Source organism: Schistocerca piceifrons, chromosome X (assembly GCF_021461385.2).
Source record: "Schistocerca piceifrons isolate TAMUIC-IGC-003096 chromosome X, iqSchPice1.1, whole genome shotgun sequence".
NCBI classification, from domain to species: domain Eukaryota; kingdom Metazoa; phylum Arthropoda; class Insecta; order Orthoptera; family Acrididae; genus Schistocerca; species Schistocerca piceifrons.
Genome location: NC_060149.1, coordinates 620,951,729 through 620,977,575, shown reverse-complemented (window position 1 = coordinate 620,977,575; position 25,847 = coordinate 620,951,729). Strand labels below are relative to the sequence as shown.

At 41.2% G+C, this 25,847-nt stretch overlaps 1 protein-coding gene across 5 annotated transcripts in view; it reads right to left on the bottom strand.

The window, feature by feature from the left end:
* Positions 1-25,847, bottom strand: part of LOC124721852 (tRNA:m(4)X modification enzyme TRM13 homolog) — a 146,061-nt gene that overhangs the window by 60,374 nt on the left and 59,840 nt on the right. For 2 of the 5 annotated variants that reach the window (XM_047246986.1, XM_047246984.1), the window contains 2 exons: positions 14,562-14,627; positions 7,905-8,022 (listed from right to left, as the gene is read on the bottom strand). In XM_047246986.1, the coding sequence (XP_047102942.1) occupies positions 7,905-8,022; positions 14,562-14,581 (138 nt within the window). In that variant the 5' untranslated portion in view covers positions 14,582-14,627. Of the gene's footprint in view, positions 1-7,904; positions 8,023-14,561; positions 14,688-25,847 lie in introns of all 5 variants that reach the window. The other 3 variants (XM_047246988.1, XM_047246987.1, XM_047246985.1) reach the window with 2 other exon arrangements.

The window sequence follows — 25,847 nt, the reverse complement described above, 5'->3', positions numbered from 1 at the left end:
TCTTGGTCTCCCTATACGATTTTTACCCTCCACACTGCCCTCCAATGCTAAATTTGTGATCCCTTGATGCCTCAGAACATGTCCTACCAACCGGTCCCTTCTTCTTGTCAAGTTGTGCCACAAACTCCTCTTCTCCCCAATTCTATTCAATACCTCCTCATTAGTTACGTGATCTACCCACCTTATCTTCAGCATTCTTCTGTAGCACCACATTTCGAAAGCTTCTATTCTCTTCTTGTCCAAACTAGTTATCGTCCATGTTTCACTTCCATACATGGCTACACTCCATACAAATACTTTCAGAAACGACTTCCTGAAATTTAAATCTATACTCGATGTTAACAAATTTTTCTTCTTCAGAAATGCTTTTCTTGCCATTGCCAGTCTACATTTTATATCCTCTCTACTTTGAGCATCATCAGTTATTTTGCTCCCCAAATAGCAAAACTCCTTTACTACTTAAAGTATCTCATTTCCTAATCTAATTCCCTCAGCATCACCAGACTTAATTCGACTACATTCCATTATCGTTATTTTGCTTTTGTTGATGTTCATCTTATATCCCCCTTTCAAGAAACTGTCCATTCCATTCAACTGCTCTTCCAAGTCCTTTGCTGTCTCTGACAGAATTACAATGTCATCGGCGTACCTCAAAGTTTTTATTTCTTCTCCATGGAATTTAATTCCTACTCCGAATTTTTCTTTTGTTTCCTTTACTGCTTGCTCAATATACACATTGAATAACATCGGGGAGAGGCTACAACCCTGTCTCACTCCCTTCCCAACCGCTGCTTCCCTTTCATGTCCCTCGACTCTTATAACTGCCATCTGGTTTCTGTACAAATTGTAAATAGCCTTTCGCTCCCTGTATTTTACCCCTGCCACCTTCCGAATTTGAAAGAGAGTATTCCAGTTAACGTTGTCAAAAGCATTCTCTAAGTCTACAAATGCTAGAAACGAGGGTTTGCCTTTCCTTAATCTTTCTTCTAAGATAAGTCATAAGGTCAGTATTGTCTCACGTGCTCCAATATTTCTACGGAATCCAAACTGATCTTCCCCAAGGTTGGCTTCTACTAGTTTTTCCATTTGTCTGTAAAGAATTCGCGTTAGTATTTTGCAGCTGTGGCTTATTAAACTGATTGTTCAGTAATTTTCACATCTGTCAACACCTGCTTTCTTTGGGATTGGAATTATTATATTCTTCTTGAAGTCTGAGGGTATTTCGCCTGTCTCATACATCTTGCTCACCAGATGGTAGAGTTTTGTCAGGACTGGCTCTCCCAAGGCCACCAGTAGTTCTAATGGAATGTTATCTACTCCTGGGGCCTTGTTTTGACTCAGGTCTTTCAGTGCTCTGTCAAACTCTTCACGCAGTATTGTATCTCCCATTTTGTCTTCATCTACATTCTCTTCCATTTCCAGAATATTGTCCTCAAGTACGTCGCCCTTGTATAGACCCTCTATATACTCCTACCAACTTTCTGCTTTCCCTTCTTTGCTTAGAACTGTGTTTCCATCTGAGCTCTTGATATTCATACAAGTGGTTCTCTTTTCTCCAAAGGTCTCTTTAATTTTCCTGTAGGCAGTATCTATCTTACCCCTAGTGAGATAAGCCTCTACATTCTTACATTTGTCCTCTAGCCATCCCTGCTTAGCCATTTTGCACTTTCTGTCGATCTCATTTTTGAGACGTTTGTATTCCTTTTTGCCTGCTTCATTTACTGCGTTTTTATATTTTCTCCTTTCATCAATTAAATTCAATATTTCTTCTGTTACCCAAGGATTTCTACTAGCCCTCGTCTTTCTACCTACTTTATCCTCTGCTGCCTTCACTACTTCATCCCTCAGAGCTACCCATTCTTCTTCTACTGTATTTCTTTCCCCCATTTGTGAAAATTGTTCCCTTATGCTGTCCCTGAAACTCTGTACAACCTCTGGTTTCATCAGTTTGTCCAGATCCCATCTCCTTAAATTCCCACCTTTTTGCAGTTTCTTCAGTTTTAATCTACAGCTCATAACCAATAGATTGTGGTCAGAGTCCACATCTGCGCCTGGAAATGTCTTACAATTTCCTACTCTCGAATTCCAGTCACCCATGACTATTAAATTTTCGTCTCCCTTCACTACCTGAATAATTTCTTTTATCTCATCATACATTTCATCAATTTCTTCATCATCTGCAGAGCTAGTTGGCATATAAACTTATACTACTGTAGTAGATGGGGGCTTCGTGTCTATCTTGGCCACAGTAATGCGTTCACTATGCTGTTTGTAGTAGCTTACCCGCATTCCTATTTTTTTATTCATTATTAAACCTACTCCTGCATTACCCCTATTTGATTTTGTATTTATAACCCTGTATTCACCTGACCAAAAGTCTTGTTCCTCCTGCCACCGAACTTCACTAATTCCCACTATATCTAACTTTAACCTATCCATTTCCCTTTTTAAGTTTTCTAACCTACCTGCCTGATTAAGGGATCTGACATTCCACGCTCCGATCCGCAGAACGCCAGTTTTCTTTCTCCTGATAAAGACGTCCTCTTGAGTAGACCCCTCCCGGAGATCCGAATGGGGGACTATTTTACCTCCGGAATATTTTACCCAAGAGGATGCCATCATCATTAACCATACAGTAAAGCTGCATGCCCTCGAGAAAAATTACGGCTGTAGTTTCCCCTTGCTTTCAGCCGTTCGCAGTACCATCACAGCAAGGCTGTTTTGGTTAGTGTTACAAGGCCAGATAAGTCAATCATCCAGACTGCTGCCCCTGCAACTACTGAAAAGGCTGCTGCCCCTCCTCAGGAACCACACGGTTGTCTGGCCTCTCAACAGAAACCCCTCCATTGTGGCTGCACCTACGGTACGGCCATCTGTATTGCTGAGGCACGCAAGCCTCCCCACCAATGGCAAGGTCCATGGTTCATGGGGGGAGTAGCCTACAGTACAGCAAATAAATTTTTTAATAAACACAAAACAACCAACTTGGGTACAGTAGAATACAATGAGGAAACTGGTGGACTGGTAGAAAGAATACATTGAAGAACTGTATGATGGAACACCTTTATCAGCGGATGTAATAGGAAAAGAAGAGGAAGTAGACAAAGATGACAAAGGATATGACATCCTGCAAGAAGAATTTGAGAAAGCTCTTAAAGATCCATGGGAGAACAAACAATGGGTACTGACAACATTCCTGCACAACTAACGAAGAATGTTGGTGACAACATGAAAATGATGCTGCTGAAACTAATTAGATCCAACTATAAAAAAATGAGAGACAGCAACTGATTTCCAGAAATGCATCATGGTCCTTATACTGAAGAAGGCAGCAGTTACAAAATGTAAACAGTACCCAACCTTAATTCTAATATCGCATGCATCAAAAATTATTACAAGTTAATTCTGAGGAAGGTGGAGGATAAACTGAACGAAAATCAGTTTGTATTCAGGAGGGGATTAGGAGCAAGAGAAGTGATCCTGGAACTGAAGCTTCTTACTGTAAAAATACAGAAAAGTAAATCAACTTATATTGGCTTTGTAAATCTGCAAAAGGTCTGGCAAGAGATATTCACAATCTTGAAGAAAACAGAACTAAAACAGAAAGACATGTGGGTGATACACAGCTTCCATAAAAAAAATGCAATGATTATGAATTTTCATCAGGAACAAGAAGCAAAAATTAGAAAAGGTGTGAGACAATGATGTGCCGTTTCTCCTCTTATATTCAATGCTTACATCCAGGAAGCTGTAGACCCAAATTCATGAAAAACTTGAGGTGGGGATCAAAATCAATGGGCGGAAGATATATATGCTACATTATGCAGATTATATTTGTGTGATCATGGAGACAAGAGAAAAGTTAGAGAAGGTCCTCAACACAATGGAAAGGATTTTCTGCAGTCAGTATGGTAGGGAATAAACAAGTGAAGGATTGCAGTAATGAAATGTAGAGCTGAAGGACACTATGGACCTTTAAGAATAAGAATTGAAAGAGAGGAGTTACAAATGATAGAGGAATTTATCTATTTGTTATGCAGGATCACAAGGGGTGGTAGAATCCAGAAAGAAATTGTAAGCAGGATGCAGTAGGCTAAAACTGTGTTTAATTTGAGGAAGAACTTACTCATCAGCAAGAACACCAGTCTGGAAACAAAGCAATGGGTCATGAAAACATTTATTTGAATGGTGGTTCCATATGGGTGTGAAACTTGGACAACATGAAAACAAGAGAGGAGATGGCTAGAAGCCCTGGAGGTTTGATGATACTGGGGGATGTTGGAGATCAGCTGTAGAGACAGTGTTATCAATGGAGAGGTGCTGAGGAGAGTATATAAAAACCAGATCTTTGTGGCGGCACATCCAAAAAAGAAGTGATAAACTTTCACGAAACATTTTGAGACACAACACTGTTTGAACTTTAGCAGATGGAGCTATTGGGGGGAAAAGTCACTAGGGGTTACCAAGGATGTCATGATGCAGTAGATTATGAATGATGTGGGATGCACTACATATGCAGAAATGAAAAGGAAAGCAGACAGAGGAGGGGAATGGCGTACAGCTGCAAACCAACCTCAGAGTTGAACACTAAAGAGAGAACTGTCGATGTAAATGCTGGAATACAAAAGGTTGACTTCTACCCATTTCACTGTCTGAAGCCATCATATACCAGCCAGATGGATATTCTACACAAAGATATACACATCCCCCAGTTGCTTATTGGACATTTTCTGGCTGGGTAGTCCACTGAAAAAATGGTTCAAATGGCTCTGAGCTCTATGGGGGTTAACATCTATGGTCATCAGTCCCCTAGACCTTAGAACTACTTAAACTTAACTAACTTAAGGACATCACACAACACCCAGTCATCATGAGGCAGAGAAAATCCCTGACCCCGCCGGGAGTAGTCCACTGAGAACATGACTGGATGTCTATAGTCCTGAGAACTTGCTTTGTACAAGGTGTGTTCGAAAAGTAAGTCCCAGTCTTCAAGAAGGGTCGTCGAGCAGATACGCAAAACTATAGACCTATATCTCTGACGTCAATCTGTTGTAGAATTTTAGAACATGTTTTTTGCTCGCGTATCATGTCATTTTTGGAAACCCAGAATCTACTCTGTAGGAATCAACATGGATTCCGGAAACAGCGATCGTGTGAGACCCAACTAGCTTTATTTGTTCATGAGACCCAGAAAATATTAGATACAGGCTCCCAGGTAGATGCTATTTTCCTTGACTTTTGGAAGGCTTTCGATACAGTTCCACACTGTCGCCTGATAAACAAAATAAGAGCCTACGGAATATCAGACCAGCTGTGTGGCTGGATTGAAGAGTTTTTAGCAAACAGAACACAGCATGTTGTTATCAATGGAGAGACGTCTACAGACGTTAAAGTAACTTCTGGCGTGCCACAGGGGAGTGTTATGGGACCATTGCTTTTCACAATATATATATAAATGACCTAGTAGATAGTGTTGGAAGTTCCATGCGGCTTTTCGCGGGTGATGCTGTAGTATACAGAGAAGTTGCAGCATTAGAAAATTGTAGCGAAATGCAGGAAGATCTGCAGCGGATAGGCCCTTGGTGCAGGGAGTGGCAACTAACCCTTAACATAGACAAATGTAATGTATTGCGAATACATAGAAAGAAGGATCCTTTATTGTATGATTATATGATAGCGGAACAAACACTGGTAGCAGTTACTTCTGTAAAATATCTGGGAGTATGCGTACAGAATGATTTGAAGTGGAATGATCATATAAAATCAATTGTTGGTAAGGTGGGTACCAGGTTGAGATTCATTGGGAGAGTCTTTAGAAAATGTAGCCCATCAACAAAGGAGGTGGCTTACAAAACACTCGTTCGACCTATACTTGAGTATTGCTCATCAGTGTGGGATCCGTACCAGATCGGGTTGACGGAGGAGATAGAAAAGATCCAAAGAAGAGGGTTATTTGGTAACCGTGATAGCGTTACGGAGATGTTTAGCAAACTCAAGTGGCAAACTCTGCAAGAGAGGCGCTCTGCATCGCAGTGTAGCTTGCTCGCCATGTTTCGAGAGGGTGCGTTTCTGGATGAGGTATCGAATATATTGCTTCCCCCTACTTATACCTCCCGAGGAGATCACGAATGTAAAATTAGAGAGATTCGAGTGCGCACGGAGGCTTTCAGACAGTCGTTCTTCCCACGAACCATACGCGACTGGAACAGGAAAGGGAGGTAATGACAGTGGCACGTAAAGTGCTCTCCGCCACACACCGTTGGGTGGCTTGCGGAGTATAAATGTAGATGAGTAGACGCAGACTTTATATTTTTATGAAAAAATATTTATTTATTCATCAATATTCATGTTGTCCCCTTCAAAGTAATCACTCTCAGATACAATACACTTATGCCAACACTTCCTCCAGTCCTCAAAGCACTTCTCATAAGCACTTCTTGGTACAGCCTTGAGTACTTCCAGCAATGCAGTTTTTAATTATTCAACCATTGAAAATCTTCGTCCTTTCATAGGTCTCTTCAGTTTTGGGAAGAGGAAAAAGTCACAGGGGGTCAAATCCGGTTAATTTGGTGGCTGAGGCATGTATGTTGTGTTGTTTTTGGCCAATGAGCGGGTGCATTGTCATGATGCAAAAGCCATGAATTGTTTTTCCACAATTCCAGACGTTTTCTGCGTATTGCTTCTTGCACACAACACATAATGTCAAGATAATACTCCTTATTGACCCTACAAGCTTGAGGCAAAAATTCATGATCCATTACACCATGATAATTAAAAAAAAACAGTGAGGAAAACTTTGATATTTGATTGAACTTGGCATGCTTTTTTCGGTGTTGGCTCTCCGGGATGCTTCCATTGGGACACTTGGGCTTTGGTTTCAACATCATAACCACAAACCCATGTTTCATCACCAGTTATGACCGTTTTGAGTAAATCAGGATCATCACTGACATTGTTCGACAGCTCCTGAGCAATGCTCATGGGACAGTTGTTCTGATCAAAATTTAGAAGTTTTGGAACAAAATTCGGTGACACATGCCCAAAACATACGAAGAAATTGCATGACACGAGCTGACCAATATGCCAACATTCTCAGCAACTTCTCTTCCGGTAATCTGACAACTTTACAAAACAATTTCCTTCACAACTTCAACGTTATCATCTGTTGTTGATGTGCTGGGGTGTCCTAGAGTGAGGTTTGTCATTGGCATCTTCTCGGCCATCTTGGAAGAGCTTGTACCACTTTTTTACTTACAGCAGACTCACTGTATGCCAATGTCAACATTTCAAGTGTTTCCCACAAAATTTTATGCAAATTCTTTGCTCTATTCTTTTTAATGATCAAAAATCACCGAGCATACTAAAACACATCTAACCTTTCTACCTGTCAAAAACAAATGAAGTATGCTGTACACTTGAAACTGTGAACATATGTTCAGGACATGTGTACCAACATAACAAAAAGAAAAGATTGATAATCAAATACACGTTGTCCACGCAATTTGAAAAGTCATCTTATTTTTTGAACAGCCCTCATACACACCAAGAATGATTAAGCATAACTGAAGTAACAACGTAACAGAAAGATATAATGTCTTGGTCTCATACTGAGGCAACTAAAATGAGTGAGGCAGTGGAATAAGGTGTATTATTGAATGGGAATTTTCACAGCTGAGTTTGGCTAAATTTTTTCACTAACATGAGTCACATCAGCAAAAATTATTCCATTTCTAGACACAACTCTCCTTCCACCTTAATTTTAAATCAGTCGAGTTCCACGACACTTCAGCCCATCAAAAATTACTATACTGATAATTACATCTACGATCCCTCTGCTTCCTTCATGCACAGTTTGCTCCTTCAATGTATTTAATACATTTATGTCACATAAGTGAACTACTTACTTCAGTAGGTGCAAATGTTTGATGTTCACCACAATAGTCACTTCCGTCTTTGGTAAGCATTCTGCAGAATCTGTTCTTTTTCTCCAAGAAAAAGTTGCAATGATTGGTTTCAGCCATCCTGTAAAAAGACCAAGTACACAATAAATTTTAATTAACTGTCTTTCACAGCTTCATTTTTCTTCCTAAATTTATAAGCTCAAAAATTTACTAATTTAATTTGATGAAATATAAATTTAATTAACAGTACCCTAGTGTGCATGCAACCAAAATAAATTATCATTAAGACCACACAATAATTTTAAATATGTTAGTACTTGCACTGTAAAACAATTAACCCAGCTCACAGAAGGATGGCCGTGCCCCCCCCCCCCCCCCCCCCGGCCAAACACAACACACACACACACACCACAGAGAGAGAGAGAAATCAATTCTAACTCGAAAAAATTGATGCATGTTAATTGTGTACATTTCATGCAGAAATTCAGTTGTCAGCTGCCAAATTTCAATGTAAGTTCTCAGTTTACACCTGCTCTCCTAACTGCAAGGAAATAATATTAATGAGTTCTCTTACAGCATCAGCCAAAAATCTAGTACTACAGCATGTTCAAAATGCCAGCAACATAACATATTACTTTATTTACTGTTAATATCCATTACACTGCTTCATACAGCATTTAATTCAACAGATGCTCTTTAAAAAGTTATCTGTTTTTCATATTCTGTGAAATGGCTATCCGACCACCATAACAAGAAACTCTGGAAAGACATCTGAAATTCTGAAGTACATTTCATTTGAATGAACTACAGCAGCCGCTCCACCAGCTGTGATTAGAGCAGCCAGCATGCACAGAGTAGCAACATGATCCTCTGATTTTTGTATTTTTTGACTTCTTTGTGGCTGCATAAACCTTTACTATGATTCACACAAAGGGGATCTCGGAACTCATTATGTTATCAAATACCTATCTACTTGTTCCCCACATTAAACACTGCTTTACCAATGAGATAAAATGGAAGGAAAATATAACCTTGCACATCTTTTTTGATAACTCTCGCCATCTTATAGATTACATGAGGGAAGAAATTTACTTTCTTCACAACCTGCACAGCCTCGTGGAAAGAGAGAGATTTCTGTAAGCATTACAGTGAATTTTATCCAGCACCTAACTTTCCAGCAATGCATAGGCAGCAAGAGCTATGCAGCAGCCAAGATCCCACAGTTTAATTCTCGAAGAGAAGGATTGTGTCTCTGAAATCATGGGGTGCAAAATTGATATTTCTGTTGCCAGTACAATGGTGGCTACTGTCCTGAAATTGGTCAACACGTTGTTGCATAACAAGATCAACAGGCTGAGCAAGTGGACACATTTTCACCACATGACCAATACTGACAATAGGCGTGCACCATTCCCATATTTCCTTTCAATTACCTGGAGACAATTTTCATGAATTCCCCTATTACTTGTTGGTGCCATTACAATTTGGATGAAAAGCAGAGGCATGCCCCAATAACATTAGTTATGTCCTGTCTCTACAGGAACTGCACACAGTCTTCAATGGAGGCAATTGGCTACCAGCATGCTTCTACATGGGGCAATCAAATGAAAACCAAACACCTGTCACAACAGGACTATGGAATGGTTCCACTCAAAAGTAATCACTACACAGTTTAAGATATTTACACCACTGGGAGATGAGACAATCAATTCCTGTTTTGTAGAACATGGTCAGCTGCAGACATATCCACACCTGCACACACCCTTGCACTTCCTCATCCATCTGAAACCAACGTCCATGCAGTTCTCTTTCTTCAGGTCACCAAAGATGTGAAAATTACACAGTGAAGGATTCAGGTTGTACAGAGAATTCTGCAGTGTTTTGCAACCAAATCACTGAAATGTAGCCATCTGATTGGCAGTGTGGGGGTGCGGGTTATTGTACAACATGAGTGTTCTGTACAACAGTATTTCTGACCATTTTGGCTTTAAGGCACATCATAGTTTCTGCGAAGTGTCTTCACAGCACTGTGACTTGATTGTGGTTTCACGCTCGAGGAACTCGATGAGCAGAGTAACCCTGCAGTCAAAGAGGGAGGTCATCATGACCTTACCAGAACTTGTGTGAACAGCTTCTGATTTCTTTGATGGAGAAGATATGAGATATTCCCACTATTGGCTTTGTCATTTGTTCTTGGGCTGTCAGAATGCTGTTGGGTGGAATCATCCTGTTCCACAATAATGCCTGCTCCACACTGCCAATTGGACAAAGGCTATGCTTTAGCTATTTGGTTGGGAAACACAACACACACTGCACAGCCTGGATCTTTCTCCATGTGATTTTCACACCTTTGGCAACCCGAAGAAAGATGTGTGTATGGTAGTTTCAATCACACAATGAAGTACAAGAGTGGGTACAGTTGTGTATCCATCAGCAGCTGACAGTGTTGTACGAAACAGGAATTGGTCAATTCATTTTCAATGGGATTAATGTCTTAATGTATACGGTGATTAGTTTTGAATGGAACCACTTCAGGGTCCCACTGTGGCAGGTGCTTGGTTTACATCAGACTACCCTCATAATTAAACTTCTGTACACAGCCAGGAAATTAGATTTATACTGTATGGCAAATAACTGATGTGATGACACATTATGCCCACAAAAAGAGTTAGGGTGAAGTCTCTACATTTACATCTAAAATCTGCAAACCTTTTACTGCAAACATTTTACTGTTCCCTACATTTATATTGTGGTGTCACCGCCAGACACCACACTTGCTAGGTGGTAGTTTTAAATCGGCCGCGGTCCATTAGTACATATCGGACCCGCGTGTCGCCACTGTGTGATCGCAGACCGAGCGCCACCACAAGGCAGGTCTCGAGATACAGACTAGCACTCGCCCCAGTTGTACGGACGACTTCGCTAGCGACTACACTGACGAAGCCTCGCTCCTTTGTCGAGCAGATAGTTAGAATAGCCTTCAGCTAAGTCCATCGCTACGACCTAGCAAGGCACCATTAGCCTTTCATAGCCATTGATACTTATCGTATAAAGCATGTCTCATCAAGAACGATGTATACAACAAGGATGAATTAAAGTTAAGTATTCCAAAAGCTATGTACTTTTCTTTATAGCATTCATTACGTATCCTGTTTCAGACCTCACGCCATCCTTCGTGTGTTTATAGCGTGCATTGCGGTCCCCTCAAATCACACTTCTGTCGACACATCATATATCTCTTTATGTTCCATCCTGTTGCAAATTTATCTTCACACTGTTTAAGAAGAGATAAGTACAAAATTGTAGAATATTCACAGCTTATGAACATGAAAATTAGATTTTAGAAGTTTTTAGTTGTGTTTTGCTAGATATCATGCATTATGCACCTTACTTCACCCACAGCTAGAATCTTTCAGTGGTTCTGTTACACTCTCCTATAAGGCAATGAAGTGTGAGACCATTTATACTGTCCTCATTTGTATATCGTCAATGTCTCCTTTTAATTTTAATATCTGCTGTACAAGTGTTGTGTAGGGATTTCCTTTAGTAGAGAAACTAGTTTCCCAGTATCCTGCCAATTAATGGATCTCTGCAATTTGCTTTACCTAAAACCGTGCCTTTACGTGTCTCATGACAGTGCAGCAGCTATCCAGTTGTGCGTTGAAAGGCTACTATGTTTTTACAATTAGTGAAGTGCATTTTGCTTTTCTTTACTTGAGGGCTAACTTCCAGTTTCAGTAGCAGTCAAGTATTTTGTTAAGATCTGAATGGTTACTGGTATGTGGAGTCCTGCCAGTAACAAAAGTGCAAAGATCTCTCATACAAATATATTTTCCTTAGTAGACTTCAGTTTGGCACTGAAATAAAAGTTTTTCAAAAAATCTAGACACAAGCTACCCACCTGGTTACTTCTATCTGTGGCCCTTTCGATAACATGTGAACATCAGCAGTTGCATTTCACACAATAAATACTACTGAAATCCATGCTCATTGCCATCACCAAAAGTGGATCTGAGGTAAATTATGGTTAAGTGTGGCACTGACTCATTCGCAAATCCTATGTCAAACTGTAATGGACTCCTCTCATCTATGGGATATTTTAGTGTTTTAGCTTCTACACCATTTGTAGTGATATCTAAGCTACTCATCTTCTTAGTGCTGCTACAGCAACAGAATGAATGCAGTATTCCTTGATCACATAATAATTAGAAAACCTGCTTCCAATGATAAAGATTGTAAAGGGAAGGAGAGAAAAATCTTAGTGACTGAGAAGAAAGCAATATGCAGTATCACAGTGTTCAGTTTTGGGGCCACTCCAATTCCTCATATATGTATGATTAGCATTTCATTTGACATATTCAGTGGCTATAATTAAACTGACTGTGTTCTGAATGCTACAGTGTGGGCTGTGTACAACACAGGACACAGAAACATCAGAGGTAAGGTCATTAATCACTGCAATTGCAGAGTGCGCTGAAAAAATAATAGTGCCACTTTCTGTCACTAACTGCAAACATGCAGAATGTGCTGAGTGCAGGAAAAGGGGCAGAACAATCAAACACATGATAATGGTAGTCCTGGCATGTTTACTACAATATAGTCACAAGCAACGATATGTGTTCAATATGGTCACCTGACTCAGTCACATTCTGCATCTGTAGCACAGTATGATCAGCAGTTGCTTACAGCATGTCTGGTGTAATGAGAGCCTTCCGATCAGGGAGAGTCCAGATATATTCTGGTAGACACGATCTTTCAGATACCTTACAACCATGAGTCACATGGACTTAGGTCAAGGGATCTGGAAGGCCACACATCTTGAAATTGCCTAGAGGTGATGCAGTCATTATGAAGGTTCCTCGAAGCTAATCTTTCATCTAGAAACCAACATGAAGTGTTGCCCTCTCTGGCATTAAAGTAGTGGTTTGAACACAATTGTGTTCTTGCAAAACTGGACTCAAATGTTGCACACAGGGAGGTCCTTATAAGATGGAGATGTCACTGAACCACTAACAGGCCTGTGAGGTGTCATTTCTTCAAATAAAAATGGATCGAGAATGAAGGAGCTTGTGGAAACACACCACACAGTCACATAAGCTCAGTGAAGTGAATGTTCCTACAGATCATATAATGGAGTAGAGCCCCATATGCAACAGTGCATTCATGGCACCATACAAGGTAAAATGTGACTTCTGTTCCTCCCAGCATACTGGTTCATCAGTGCATCTGATGATGGCAACATGGTTGTTTGATGAGATATCATGCCCATTAGACACCGATATCTGGCAGTTCACACATGAGCTATTTTGAAAAAATATGCCTCAGCCATCCAAAGAATATTCCCTGGCCACATGTCTTTGATTTCCATGTGTGCCAAAAAACAAAAGAGCAATGTCACGTCATTGCAGCCTATTTTGGAATGACATTTGGTGCACATTCTGTATCTTGTAGGGATACCAGTGTAAAATGTGTCACAAAATCTTCTGAAGAATTGACCATGGGACAGACAATTCCTATGACACAGCTAAATCACTGGCTGCAGAATGCACTGCACCGTCGGCTATAGCTACAGCAACTTCATCAGTTGCCACGGGAATTGCCTGCCTCCCTGTCCTTGCTGCACCACCAAATTCACCTGTTTCTTCAAATTTCTCGATCGCATTATTTAGACCATTTATTGAGATGGGACCTCTTCATAGCCGTTCCTGATGGCAATATTCTCAGAATGCATCACTGCTACTGCTGCCATTCTGATACAACAACTTTACCAGCAGTGCACAGGCTTTCTTCTCAACAGCCATAGTGTATCTTGAGGAATGCTTCAACCTTCTTAAACCTTTACACCAATATTCACTTCACAAAAGAAATCAACATGCATCACCAAGCAACAAACAGCATACAGACATCAAAACAGGAAACATTTCACATTCTGGCTACTTACAGTGCCATATTTTCACTCCGTGTCAAAAAGTAAAAAATTGGAACTACTATTTTTTCCAGCACACTCCTTGAGTGCACTGATTAATGAACATACCTACAACATTTTATCATTCTGTGATGTATGTAGAGCACACTACAATGCTCGGAACACCATTCGTTTCACTATAGCCTTTTAAGACAAAAAGGAATTATAGACATTAACGTCAAGTGGGCATTGATTTAAACCAATGGGAAAAGCTGAAAATTTTGTGCCAGACCAGCATTTGAACCCAGGTCTCTTGCTTGCTAGGCAGATGCTCTAACCACTTATCCATCTGGACACAGAGGTCATTGCAATTGCAATTGAACCCAGGTCTCTTGCTTGCTAGCCAGATGCGCTAACCACTTATCCATCTGGACACAGAGGTCATTGCAATTGCACAGATTACCCCCACAAAACAATTGATCTTGCCATGGTGGTGTGCCATTCTTGCTTCAACAATACAGATGGTGCAAGCACATTGGAGGGGTATCTGTTGAAAGGCCAAACTAACATGTGGTTAAAAGAAGCTATTATTTCCACTTTTTCTGTATTTAGTTTAATGGTTCAGGACTGGTTTCTACCTTTTAGACAATTTTTAAGTGATCTTATGTATAAGACAGTACACTAAACTACCTCCATGGATAGAAGCACAATTATATAAATTTAACTTATCAGAAACGAACTGAAAAGATAGTTACCTGCAGTAGAAAACGAACATATGGTTCTTGAATAGGTAGTGTGGGCTTTCCAGAAGTAGCACAGGCCTGTGGGATTGTCAGATGTGGCATTGTAACAGTAGTCAGTATTGCCTCACTATATTGGTACTGCAAATGGATAAAAGCAAGGGGAAGCTACAGACATTATATTTCTAGGGGGCATGCATCTGTATTGTAAGGCATAATAATGAAAGCATCCTCTTCAGTGAAATATTCTGGAAATAAAATATTTCTCTTTCAAATCTCCAAATGTTGAACACCCAGGAGGATATAATTGTGTAGGCTCCCATGACCAGAGGCAGTCGGCATAAATGTTTTCTGCCGGCCGCGGTGGCCGTGCGGTTCTGGTGCTGCAGTCCGGTACCGCGAGGCTGCTACGGTCGCAGGTTCGAATCCTGCCTCGGGCATGGGTGTGTGTGATGTCCTTAGGTTAGTTAGGTTTAAGTAGTTCTAAGTTCTAGGGGACTTATGACCTAAGATGTTGAGTCCCATAGTGTTCAGAGCCATTTGAACCAAAGTTTTCTGGGTATGGTACCATGTCATACTCTATAAAACTACTGCTGCTCGAGAGAAACCAATGTTTTGTCTCCAGTTGCAGCGACCTTCTTCTGGGTCTATTGGTGTGTTCTAGCTATGCAGTGTCCCTTATATTTTGTTGTTCTGTTCACTGCCTATGCCATTACATCATAATTTTAAAAAGATAGTTCATTTGATGGGTCAGTTAAGGAACAAGGGGAGAGAACTTTATTTTAACAGGTTATTGTGTTGGAGGGAGAGCGTAGCCTCTGTTGTCTATTTGCTCTTGTGTTATGCACCATGATTCGCGGTCAACATCGAATGAGAAGTTGGCTCCTGTTTACCAAATGCTGGACGTCGGCCGTGTGGTGACAGTTACTCGCCGGTAGTGCTCGTGCCTCGTGTTGACAATGCGGTCTAGGTGGCAAACAGGCTCGTATGTGAAGAACTCAATGCACTTTATAGAACACCTAAAGGGAGAAACAATTTTACCTATGGACATGATGGTCAGATTTGATGTGAAGTCACTATTTACAAACGTGCCAGTAGATGAAACTATCCTCATCCTTCAGGAGAATGTTCCCCAGACATATGTGACCTGGTTGAGTTGTGCCTGACTTCAATGTACTTCAAAAGGCAAGGAAAATACTACGAGCAGACAGATGGCGAAGCTGGCCCTTGGTTCAGCTCCTTTACGCCCACGTTGCTGGTTCAGATACATGGATGACACGTTCGCTATGGCCTCATGGTGAATTGGAACTACACGAGTTTCACAAATATTTGAACAACAAGAACAGGAAGATACAGTTCACGATTGAAGGAGAGAAGAATGGTGCAATTCCATTTCTAGACACTGAAGTATACAGGACAACGGAGGGCACACTGGGGCACCGAGTATATTGCAAGCCTACACATTCAGACAGTTATCTGCATGCCCAGTCCTACCACCACCAGCACAGAAGAACTCTGTCAATCCATGTGCAGTGCCCAAGTGATGCTCAAAACATAACACCTGAGCTTAAAAGGCTATGCACAACGTTTCTAGTCAATGGCTACAGCCCCATAAGTTGATCCACACAGCCTTGTCGACGAATACAAGTAAGCAATATAAGCAAGAAATAGACAACTGCAACCACCAGTGGGCTTACCTTATGTGAAAAATGTTACTGACTGAATAGACAAACACCTTTGCCGGGTTGGGGTGCAGCCTGCCTTCTATAATGGTCGAAGTATTCAGGACGTGCTAGGCTTCACTAAGGACAAAATGGATGCATTACACACTGCAGGCATGTACAAGTTGGAATGCGAATGTGGAGAGGCATACATCAGTGTGACTGGCAGACCAATAGCAACATACATTCGGGAAGACGAGCGCTATATTCGTCTAGGGCAACACAACAAATCTGCAGTGGCAGAACATCAGCAAGATTACAGAAAAGAAATAAAATTCAGCGAAGCCTGTGAGTTGGCCAAGCAGCTGATTATGACAAAATGCAAAATAAGAGAGGCCACCGAAATACTTAACCACCCTAAGGACATGAATAGAGAGAATGGACTCAGACTTTCCCCATCTTCGCTGCCAGCAATCAGAGCCCAACAGACCGCACTGTCAACACAAGGCATGAGCACTACTGGTGAGTACTGATGCCGCACAGCTGATGTCCAGCATTTGGTAAACAGGAGCCCACTTCTCACTCGATGGTGGCCACCAATCATGGCACATAACACAACAGCCAATAGATAACAGAGATTACGCTCTCCCTCCACTGCAATAACCTATTAAAATAAAGTTCCCTCTCCTTCTTCCGTAACTGACCAATGAAACAAACTATCTTTTTAAAATTATGATGTAATGGCATAGGCAGTGAACAGTAACAACAAACTATAAGGGACACAGCACAGCTAAAATGCACCAGTAGACCCACAAGAATGCCACTTCAACCATGGCCGAAACATTGGTTTTTCTCTAGCAGCGGTAGTTTTATACATTATGACGTGGCACTATACCCAGAAAATGTTTGTCAACCCAGGAGAATGTTGTCATTAGGAGAAAGAAAACAGATGTTTCACAGGTCAGAACATAAAATGTTAGGTACCAAATCAAGCTGCGAGCTTAGACAACACAAAAAAGGAAAGGGTAGGTTGAAGTCAAATATAGTGGGATCAGTGAAGTGTGGTGCCAGGAAGAACAGAATTTGTGATCAGGTGAGTACGGAGTTATCAACTCAGAATCAAATAGGGGTAATGCACAAGTAGGTCTAACAATAAATAAAAAATATGAATGCAGGTGAACTACTATGTACAGTATAATGAATGAGTTATCACACCCAAGATAGATAAATCCAATACCTACCACAGTAGTACAACTTTATATAGTTATTAGGCAAGCAAATGAAGAGGTTGAAAGAATGTATGATGAGAGAAAAAAAAAGTATTCAGATAGTTAAGGGAAACAAACATTTAATTGTTATGGGGAACTGGAATCAAATGGTAGGGAAAGGAAGAGTAGGACAAATAATAGGGGAACATGAACTGGGGAAAAGGGATGAAAGGAAAAATTGCCAAAATAAGTTAAACCAAAAGAAGTTGCATGAGTGAGTGTGTTATGTGCAGAATGAGCTGGAGCACTGTCATGAAGTAAACGCCTCACCTCAGGCTGCTTCCCACGACACTGCCTCTTCGAGAGCCTTCTGTAACCTTATCAGGAGATTTCGGCAGTATTTTACTGGGATGATTATACTTTACAAGCATTGTCTGTTAGCACCAAACTATGACAGTCCCAAGAAATGCTTAGCACCACCTTGTCCACTGATAATCTTTCTTTTGACAATTTTGAAACAACATGTTTGCACTGCTTGCTTTGATACTCTGTCTCAGTGCCATAGTGATACACCCACCATTCATCCATGGTGTTTAGACAGCTAAAGAAGTCATCTGGATTGGCCTGACACAGTTGTACGATTTCTACTGCTGCCCTGGTTCGGCAGGCTTTTTGAATGTATGTGAGCAGTTGTGACAACTAGCTAATGACAACCTTTCTTACAATCAATGTCTCATGCAAGAAACTGAAAACTGATCTGTGACTCATTTTCACTTTTTTCGCTACCATCTCAATTATGATACACCTGTCTTTGAGACTGGGGCCTCCATTTCCCTTAAAACATTTGGTTTTTTGCAGGGAGATGAACTGTATCTTTGTTCTTCATGATTCAAATTTGCTTGATCTCAATGGAACAGTCTGTGCATCACCATAACCTCCCACAGATGTGGGTCTCTATCCTGACCAAGCACAAGATCGCGGGAGGGAGGGAGGGAGGGAGGGAGGGAGGGAGGGAGAGATGGAGGGAGGGAGAGAGAGAGATAGAGGGAGTGGTAGAGAGGTAGAGGTAGAGATGGAGAGAGCAGGAGAGGGAGAGAGGAGGGGGGGTGAGAGAGGGAGAGAGGGAGAGGGAGAGGGAGAGAGAGAGAGAGAGAGAGAGAGAGAGAGAGAGAGAGAGAGAGCCGAAAGTGTGGACCCTGCTAAATTGCTGGACAAATGCTGAGGAAGATGAAGAACTGATTTAACAGCTTTATGGTAAATGGTGTTTTTTCTTTCCAATAATGTAAGTAAATGAGACGAGTAATGTCTAATAAATATAATACAGCTGATAGATGTATTTTAATTGTCAATGAAACACTGAAAAACAATGAAAGATGACAGACCTGCAAAAAAAAAAAAAAAAAAAAAAAAAAAACTATCAGAAAATAACATCAAATTTGCCAAAAAAACTAAAACTGTCCATAAAATGAAACAATTATTTTTCTTTCCCCTATTTATTAGGAATTTCAAATAAAGATGTTATGTACACTCAAATGTCATCAGTATTAATAATAATCATAATAATAATAATAATAATAATAATAATAATGATGATGATGATGATGATACTATTCACTGAATGTAATGGGATGTTGCATAAAGTATAGTGATATTAGAGGCATCGTATGGAATAATAAAATAAAATAAATATAATGAACAAAGATACATAAATTAGACTGTTTATGAAAATAATAAACATAGTGTGATAGAAGATGTGCCATATTAATTTCACAAATTCTATGAAATGTTAATCATAAAGCCATCTACATGGTGTTCCAAATCATAGGGGTCAATAAGGTGGCACACGATCCAAAATTCAGTAAGCATGTGTTTATAATTTGTTTATGTTTATCCATCAGCAATGGTGATATTAGCCTGGAAAACAATACACTACCATCTGTGATGTGTCAACAATAGAGATTTTGCTTACGGAGTCTCACTGCATGACAGAAAATAATGATATCTGAGAGTGCTATAAAATTTTATGTGCCATTGTAAAGCATGTTCTGAGATCGGTCATCACGTTTTCGAACAGTTGATATGAATGTTAAGGTGTTTTTTTTTTTTATAAGATATAAGTTGTTTATGTCAATAAAAACTATATACTTCTTTCCAAGAATTGGATCTTTACCTCAAAGAACGTAGATGGGGTGCTACAACGTTTGGGTCACGGATTTACTTCAAACTTTATATGCTTTCAGTAGTCAATTAGGATAACATAATGTGCAAATAGTAAGGTGTATTTATTACTCAGGCAATTTTGAGAAAATCACAAGAGAAGTTTTATGCATCAGTGATGTACTGCTGCATTGTAGCCCTGAGCACGAGATAGGGGCAGTCATGTGGTTAGCGTGCATGCTCCGTAATTGGTGGATCGCTGGATTGTGTCCTGCTCATGTATTTCTTTTCTTTTTTTAATTTATATTTTTCTCAACACTAGTCATAGTCTTTCATACATATTATAACTGAAAGATAATACGATGAAAAGCCAGGTATATTTGCATAAAATTTTATTAAATTTCTGAATGTATTGAATGTATTTTAATAGCATCTTCACAAGAAGCAATTTCTTGTTTGTTGTCAATCAAACATGAACAAGTTTGAAGACACTTGATGAAGTCTTTAACTTGCCTACAGAAATAAAACTGCATAATATTAGTTGTAACAATAAAAATGTGTAAACAGCCAAATAACATTGGAAGTTCACTAAAAGTTCATGCAAATACATGTAACTTTTTACCATATTACCTTTCATATGTAATATATATGAAATAATATGACTGGTATTGGGGGAGAGGGAGAGGTAGAGGGAGAGAGAGGGGTGGGGGTGGGGAGGGAGGGGGAGAGAGAGGGGGGGACAGAGAGAGAAACATGAGCATGATTCCATGATCTACCAATTGTGGAGCTTAAATGCTAACCATGTGACAACCGCCAGCTCATGTTCATGGTTGCAAAACACTGGTGCATTACTGACGTATAAAACTTCTCTTGTGATTATTGCAAAATCACCTACTTGCACATTATGTTGTCCTAATGGACTATTAAAAGTGTACAAAGTTTGAAGAAAATCCATGATACAAATGTTCCAGCCTTCCTTTGTTAGTTTAAGATCTTCTACCATCTGTACAGTTTTAACCATAAAGGTTTTGGATACATGTATGTATCAAACTTCATTTCCAGAAGTTCTATTGCAAACAGATGATATTTCAATCTATCTTCTGTAACTTTCACTAGTAATAATTACATTAGCAATGCACATTTATGGTATTCCTCACACTGCCAGTTATTCAAAGTAAGTCCAAATATGATACTGTCATGTTGTCACCACACTAAAGTCCAAATCTGAAAGCTGGGTTGTCAATGAAGTAAAACACTCAGCACTGAAAGCAAGTTCACTAAGAACACCAACATACAGCCAGAACAGAACTGAACTCCTGGACAGAAAGTGCAGCTATTTACACAAACATCGAATATTCCAGAATGCTGGTATTTTTATAAACATTAAATATAACTGTCAGTGGCCTGGTTTGAACTGGTTGGGTTGTTCTGGGGGAAGAGACTGATGGCGAGGTCATCAGTCGCATCAGATGAGGGAAGAAAGTTGGCCATGCCCTTTCAAAGGAACCATCCTGGCATTTGCCTGGAGCGATTTAGGGAAATCACAGAAAACCTAAATCAGGATGGTCAGATGTGGGATCGAACCGTTGTCCTCCCGAATGCCAGTCCAGTGTGCTAACCACTGCGCCAACTTGCTCAATGTTTGAACTGGTGACCTACAGCATGCCAACCAGTGACACTAACTACTACACCACATTACATGCACTACAACTCAAGGCATTGCTCACTCTTCTGGAGAAACAGTAACCTAATGTTTTAAAGTTCTGATTGGTGCTGACTACAGCATCATGAATCTAGAGCTCACCAATAATCTTTTTTAGTGTGGCACTGATGGATTCTCGTGTTCTGGTCATGTTGCTACATCCACTTCATTTCAATGAGTATTGGAGACAGCCCCTTCTGTTGAAACTTTACAATCATCACATGGTTCTTCAGTTTCCTTAAACCTCCCATCACTGATCTGGGCAATAGGAGGGCTTCATACGGAAGACATGGATGATATCTCTGTGCTTTTGTCTTCTTGGAGAAGGGTCACAATCCTAGACTTCATATGTGATGTCCAACAAGTGAAGAAGACTACAATTCAGTCCAAAGTAACACTTCAGGAACTTTTCCAATAGTTCTATTTTCCACACACAGGTATATGTGTGCCAAGTCCTCAGGGCTGCATTTCATTGGTTGGTGCTTGGCATTGCAGTGCTCTTGGTCCTTCTCCTGGGTGTCGAGGTTCTGTACCTGAGCCAGATGTCTTGCTTCTTTGGCCCTGGAGATGATGTGTTTCACATAGTCATCCTCAGCATCATCCAGTTGAAATGGGAACAGTGTAAGCACTGTCATTTCAGCCTTGCAATCGTGCAACAGAAACAACCATGTGAAGACTGTAATGTCTTGCTTTGCTGTGTTGTAGGTGGGTGGGGGTAGGGAGGAGGAGCAGAGCAGGGTGGGTGTGTCTCAGAGGAGCAATGTGCTACAGGGGACAGGCACCACCACCACCAACCCTTCCGAAACCCCACACCATATCATGATCGTGACACACTGGCGACAACACCAGAGGAGGAAGGTATAAGAAAGAGGGGAACAAAACAGCACAAAAGACCAAAAAAAAGCAGGCCTACGAAACCAATGGCAACACTAACTGAGGGACTCCAATTCCAGAAGGAATATAAACCTGGGAGAACAAACCATTTTAGTGAAGAGAATGGGTGTAACAATGCAATGTTCATCCACTAACACCTGTGACAAGGAGAGTAGGAGGGCATATTTAGTATGAAGGGCCAAAAGGTGAGGGAGACCAGCAAAATATGGACCACCAGCAAGATGGGCAAGATGGTCGTCATTGGCAGAGACCAAGGAGGGCGAGATAAACACTAGGTGATAGCCTGAAGGCCATTCAACAAGTCTGTACATAACACCACTCAGGTGAGGGAGAACTGTTTAATAAATCAAAGGGCCCAGAGTAAACACCCCACACTTGGCTAGCAAGAGATGGTGCTCTTTGCCAACAGAAATCGTGAAGGCATATCCCATGTGATTGGGGGATTTAGAGTTATTGGTGTAAAAAAAACAATAACATTCCATAACTTCCATAAAAGCTGCTGGAACAAATAATGGAATGCCATCAGAGCAATGAAGGCTTTTGGACCCTGAGAGAGATCCATCTGAACCTGGGGCCAAGGAACTAACCACGGGATGGGGCAGGAGATTCGAAAAGAATGTGGGGAACAGGACGAGGAGGAAGAAGTCTAACCAGCAAACCCCCCCAGAGGGAGGATGGGGACAATGTCCCGGAGCCACGAAAAGAATCGAACAGGAGGGGTGAGCTGGGAAAGTGCAAGTAATGACAGCATAGTAAATGTGGAGGTGAGACCATGGAAACAAAGGAAGAAAAGGGGGGGATGAAAGGTGGGGGGGGGGGGGGGTGATGTGGGAATTTCAGCATCAACCACAAGACTATCAACAGGGTTAGTGTGAAAGGTACTGATGGCCAAACAGATACCATGATGGTAGACCAGGTCGAAGAGGAGCAGTGTGTAAGGGACAGCTGAGCCATAAACGTGACAACCATTGTCCAGATGGGTCAGAACCAAGGTCTGGTAAAGGCGGAGGAGAGATGAACGATTCGTACCCCGAAAGGTGTGGGCAAGGAAGCAAAGGAGAGTGGGTTTATGGAATCAGCCAATCTTCCGAAGGCAGATTTGGGCAACCAAGTACGCTTGTTGTCAAAACAAAAAATAAAAAGAAGACCCAAGATATGGAACAGGGGGACCATGGTCAGGCGTTGAGCATCGAGGTACAGCTCCAGATCAGGATGGACCATAGTATGGTCACAGAAATGTGCCACCTGCGATTTAAGGGATGATAATTGAAACCTATGTGTAACAGTCCATACAGAAGTGCATTGGATGACACCCTGAAGCTGTCATTGCGCAGTAGCCATAGAGTGGGAACTAGTCCAGATGCAGGAATCATTCACATACAGAGCAGGGTTGACCAACAGTCCGACGGAAGCCATGAGTCAATTAATAGAGATGAGGAATAGAAGGACACTTAAAACTTGAAGTGCAAGTAACAGGTGACAGTGCAAGCCGTGTAGTAGGCCTTACAATGATCGAAGAAAACTGCAACAAGATGGCAGCACTCAGAAAAGGCCTGCCAAACAGCAGTTTCCAACTGAAGCACATGATTGATTGGAGACCGTCCCTCCCAAAAGCTGCACTGATAAGGACACAAAAGGTCCCGAGATTCGAGGACCGAGAGAGTCAATGAGCCACCATCAGTTCAAATAACTTTGCAAGGGATATTGGTCAGAGTGATTGGTAACTATCAAGGGACAACAGATCCTTACCAGGCTTAAGTTCAGGAACCACAATACTGCCCTCCATTGAGAGGGGAAGACACCTTGGAGCCAGATACAGTTAAACACCCAGACGAGATACCGTTGTTAGGAAGGACTGAGGTGTCGAAGCAATTGGTTGTCGGTGGAATAGGGACTGAGGGCTGAATTATGGGAAGAAGAGAAGGCTAAAAGGTTCCCTGTAGGATTCTGCCTGACAAGGGGTAAACCATAGGTGGGAAAACTTTGGCCCACTGTTTCTGGAGGAGGAAGGTAGCCAGATATGAGGCTTCCACTGAAGCCTTTATAAAATTGGGGCTCAACATGTTCTACAAGGCCTGATGGATCATACAAAAAGGCCACTCAGGAGGACAAGGCCCAGGATGGAAGACAGCCATTGGCAGCCTTCAAGCCTGTGGAGCACGGCCCACACCTGTGAGGAACGGATAGAAGAACCTAGGGAGGAGACAAAGCATTCCCGATACACCCACTTGCTCTGATTAGGTAATGGGCTTTGGAGAGCAAAGGCATTTAAAAGTTATAAGACCAGCGGAGGATAGGTGACAATGAGTGGCAAAGAAGTTTTGATCAACAGCAAACCTGAGTCTGTCCTACTCAGAGTGTCCAATTCATCAAACTTATCACTGATAGTTTCTACAAAAAATAATGGCTTGGTGGTGGTGAAAGTATCCCTGTCAGTCCTGGTGCAGACCAGGTAGTGGGGAGAGTGTTTTACCCCAAGCTGGTGAGGCTGGCTCTCTGCCCAGAGAGTAGCCAGGGATGATAACATCACTATGCTGTAAGCAGCATTAAAGGGTCCAACCCCAACTAAAGAAATGGCCTAAAAGAACAGCCAAATTTTTGGAGCTTAATACATTTCATATGCAAAGTCTCTCTCCAGATACAGTCCGGTCTGATCAGGGACTCTCCCTGTTGACAACACTCATTCCACAGCAAGGGCTGTCGACACAGCAGCCATAGTTGGGAGTTACGATGCTCCCACACCTAGGCATACACAGTAAGGTAGCAGCTCATGCATCAGAAATGTGATCCCTGTGTTGACAGGGGGCTAAACCACAAGAGTACATAATGACCCCACTACACAGATTGGCTACCATTCCTGAAATACAACGTGAAAAGGTCAATGGTATCAAGTAAAAGATAGAAGAGGCAGTAACGCCACACACCAAGGATGTTAAGTAAGGTGTTCTTTCCCAGTTGGCTCACACTATGGAGGCAAAATTTACAACGGGAGCTCAAACACCAAAGGCGGGGAAAAAAAGAAAACAAGAGGAACAAATTGGTAAGGGGTACCAAAACCAGGAGGATAGCCAGGCTGATGTAAGTGAAGACACTGAAAAAGAGGAAGGAGGGGGCAGGGAGAAAGGAGCAAGGACAGGAGGGAGGGGCACAGGGAAGCGAATGCAGCCTGGGAAGGAAGAAGGGGTCACTTTAGCTCGGGGCCCTGTGTATGCCACGCACAAACTCAAGAATGAGCTGTGAGAATATTGGCAGGTACCATTGGCAACCTATGACTTGAGGCCTTACAGTAACATGTTTTAATTTTCCACAAACTAATTAACTTAACAGATAATTAGTAGTACTGTTGGTATACACCCAATAATACAGTTGCTTTTTGTGCCATTATGCTTGTTTATTTGCCAAATTATACTTCTGTACCCATAATTTTTCTGGACCAAAAGACACCCATCATTAATAAATGAAGCCACTAAGTAAGAATTTAGATAAGTTATTGTAATTTACAATATGGAAACTTTATTTGTAAACAGGTAATTCCCAGCAAAGACATATAAAGTAGTCATGTAACCTTTTGTTCTTTACTAGCTATTCATCATGTAAACCAAGTAACTGTTGGAACACATAGCTCATCTATTCTAGTAAATTTCAAGCATACAGTTTTTTCAACAAATACATAGTTTCA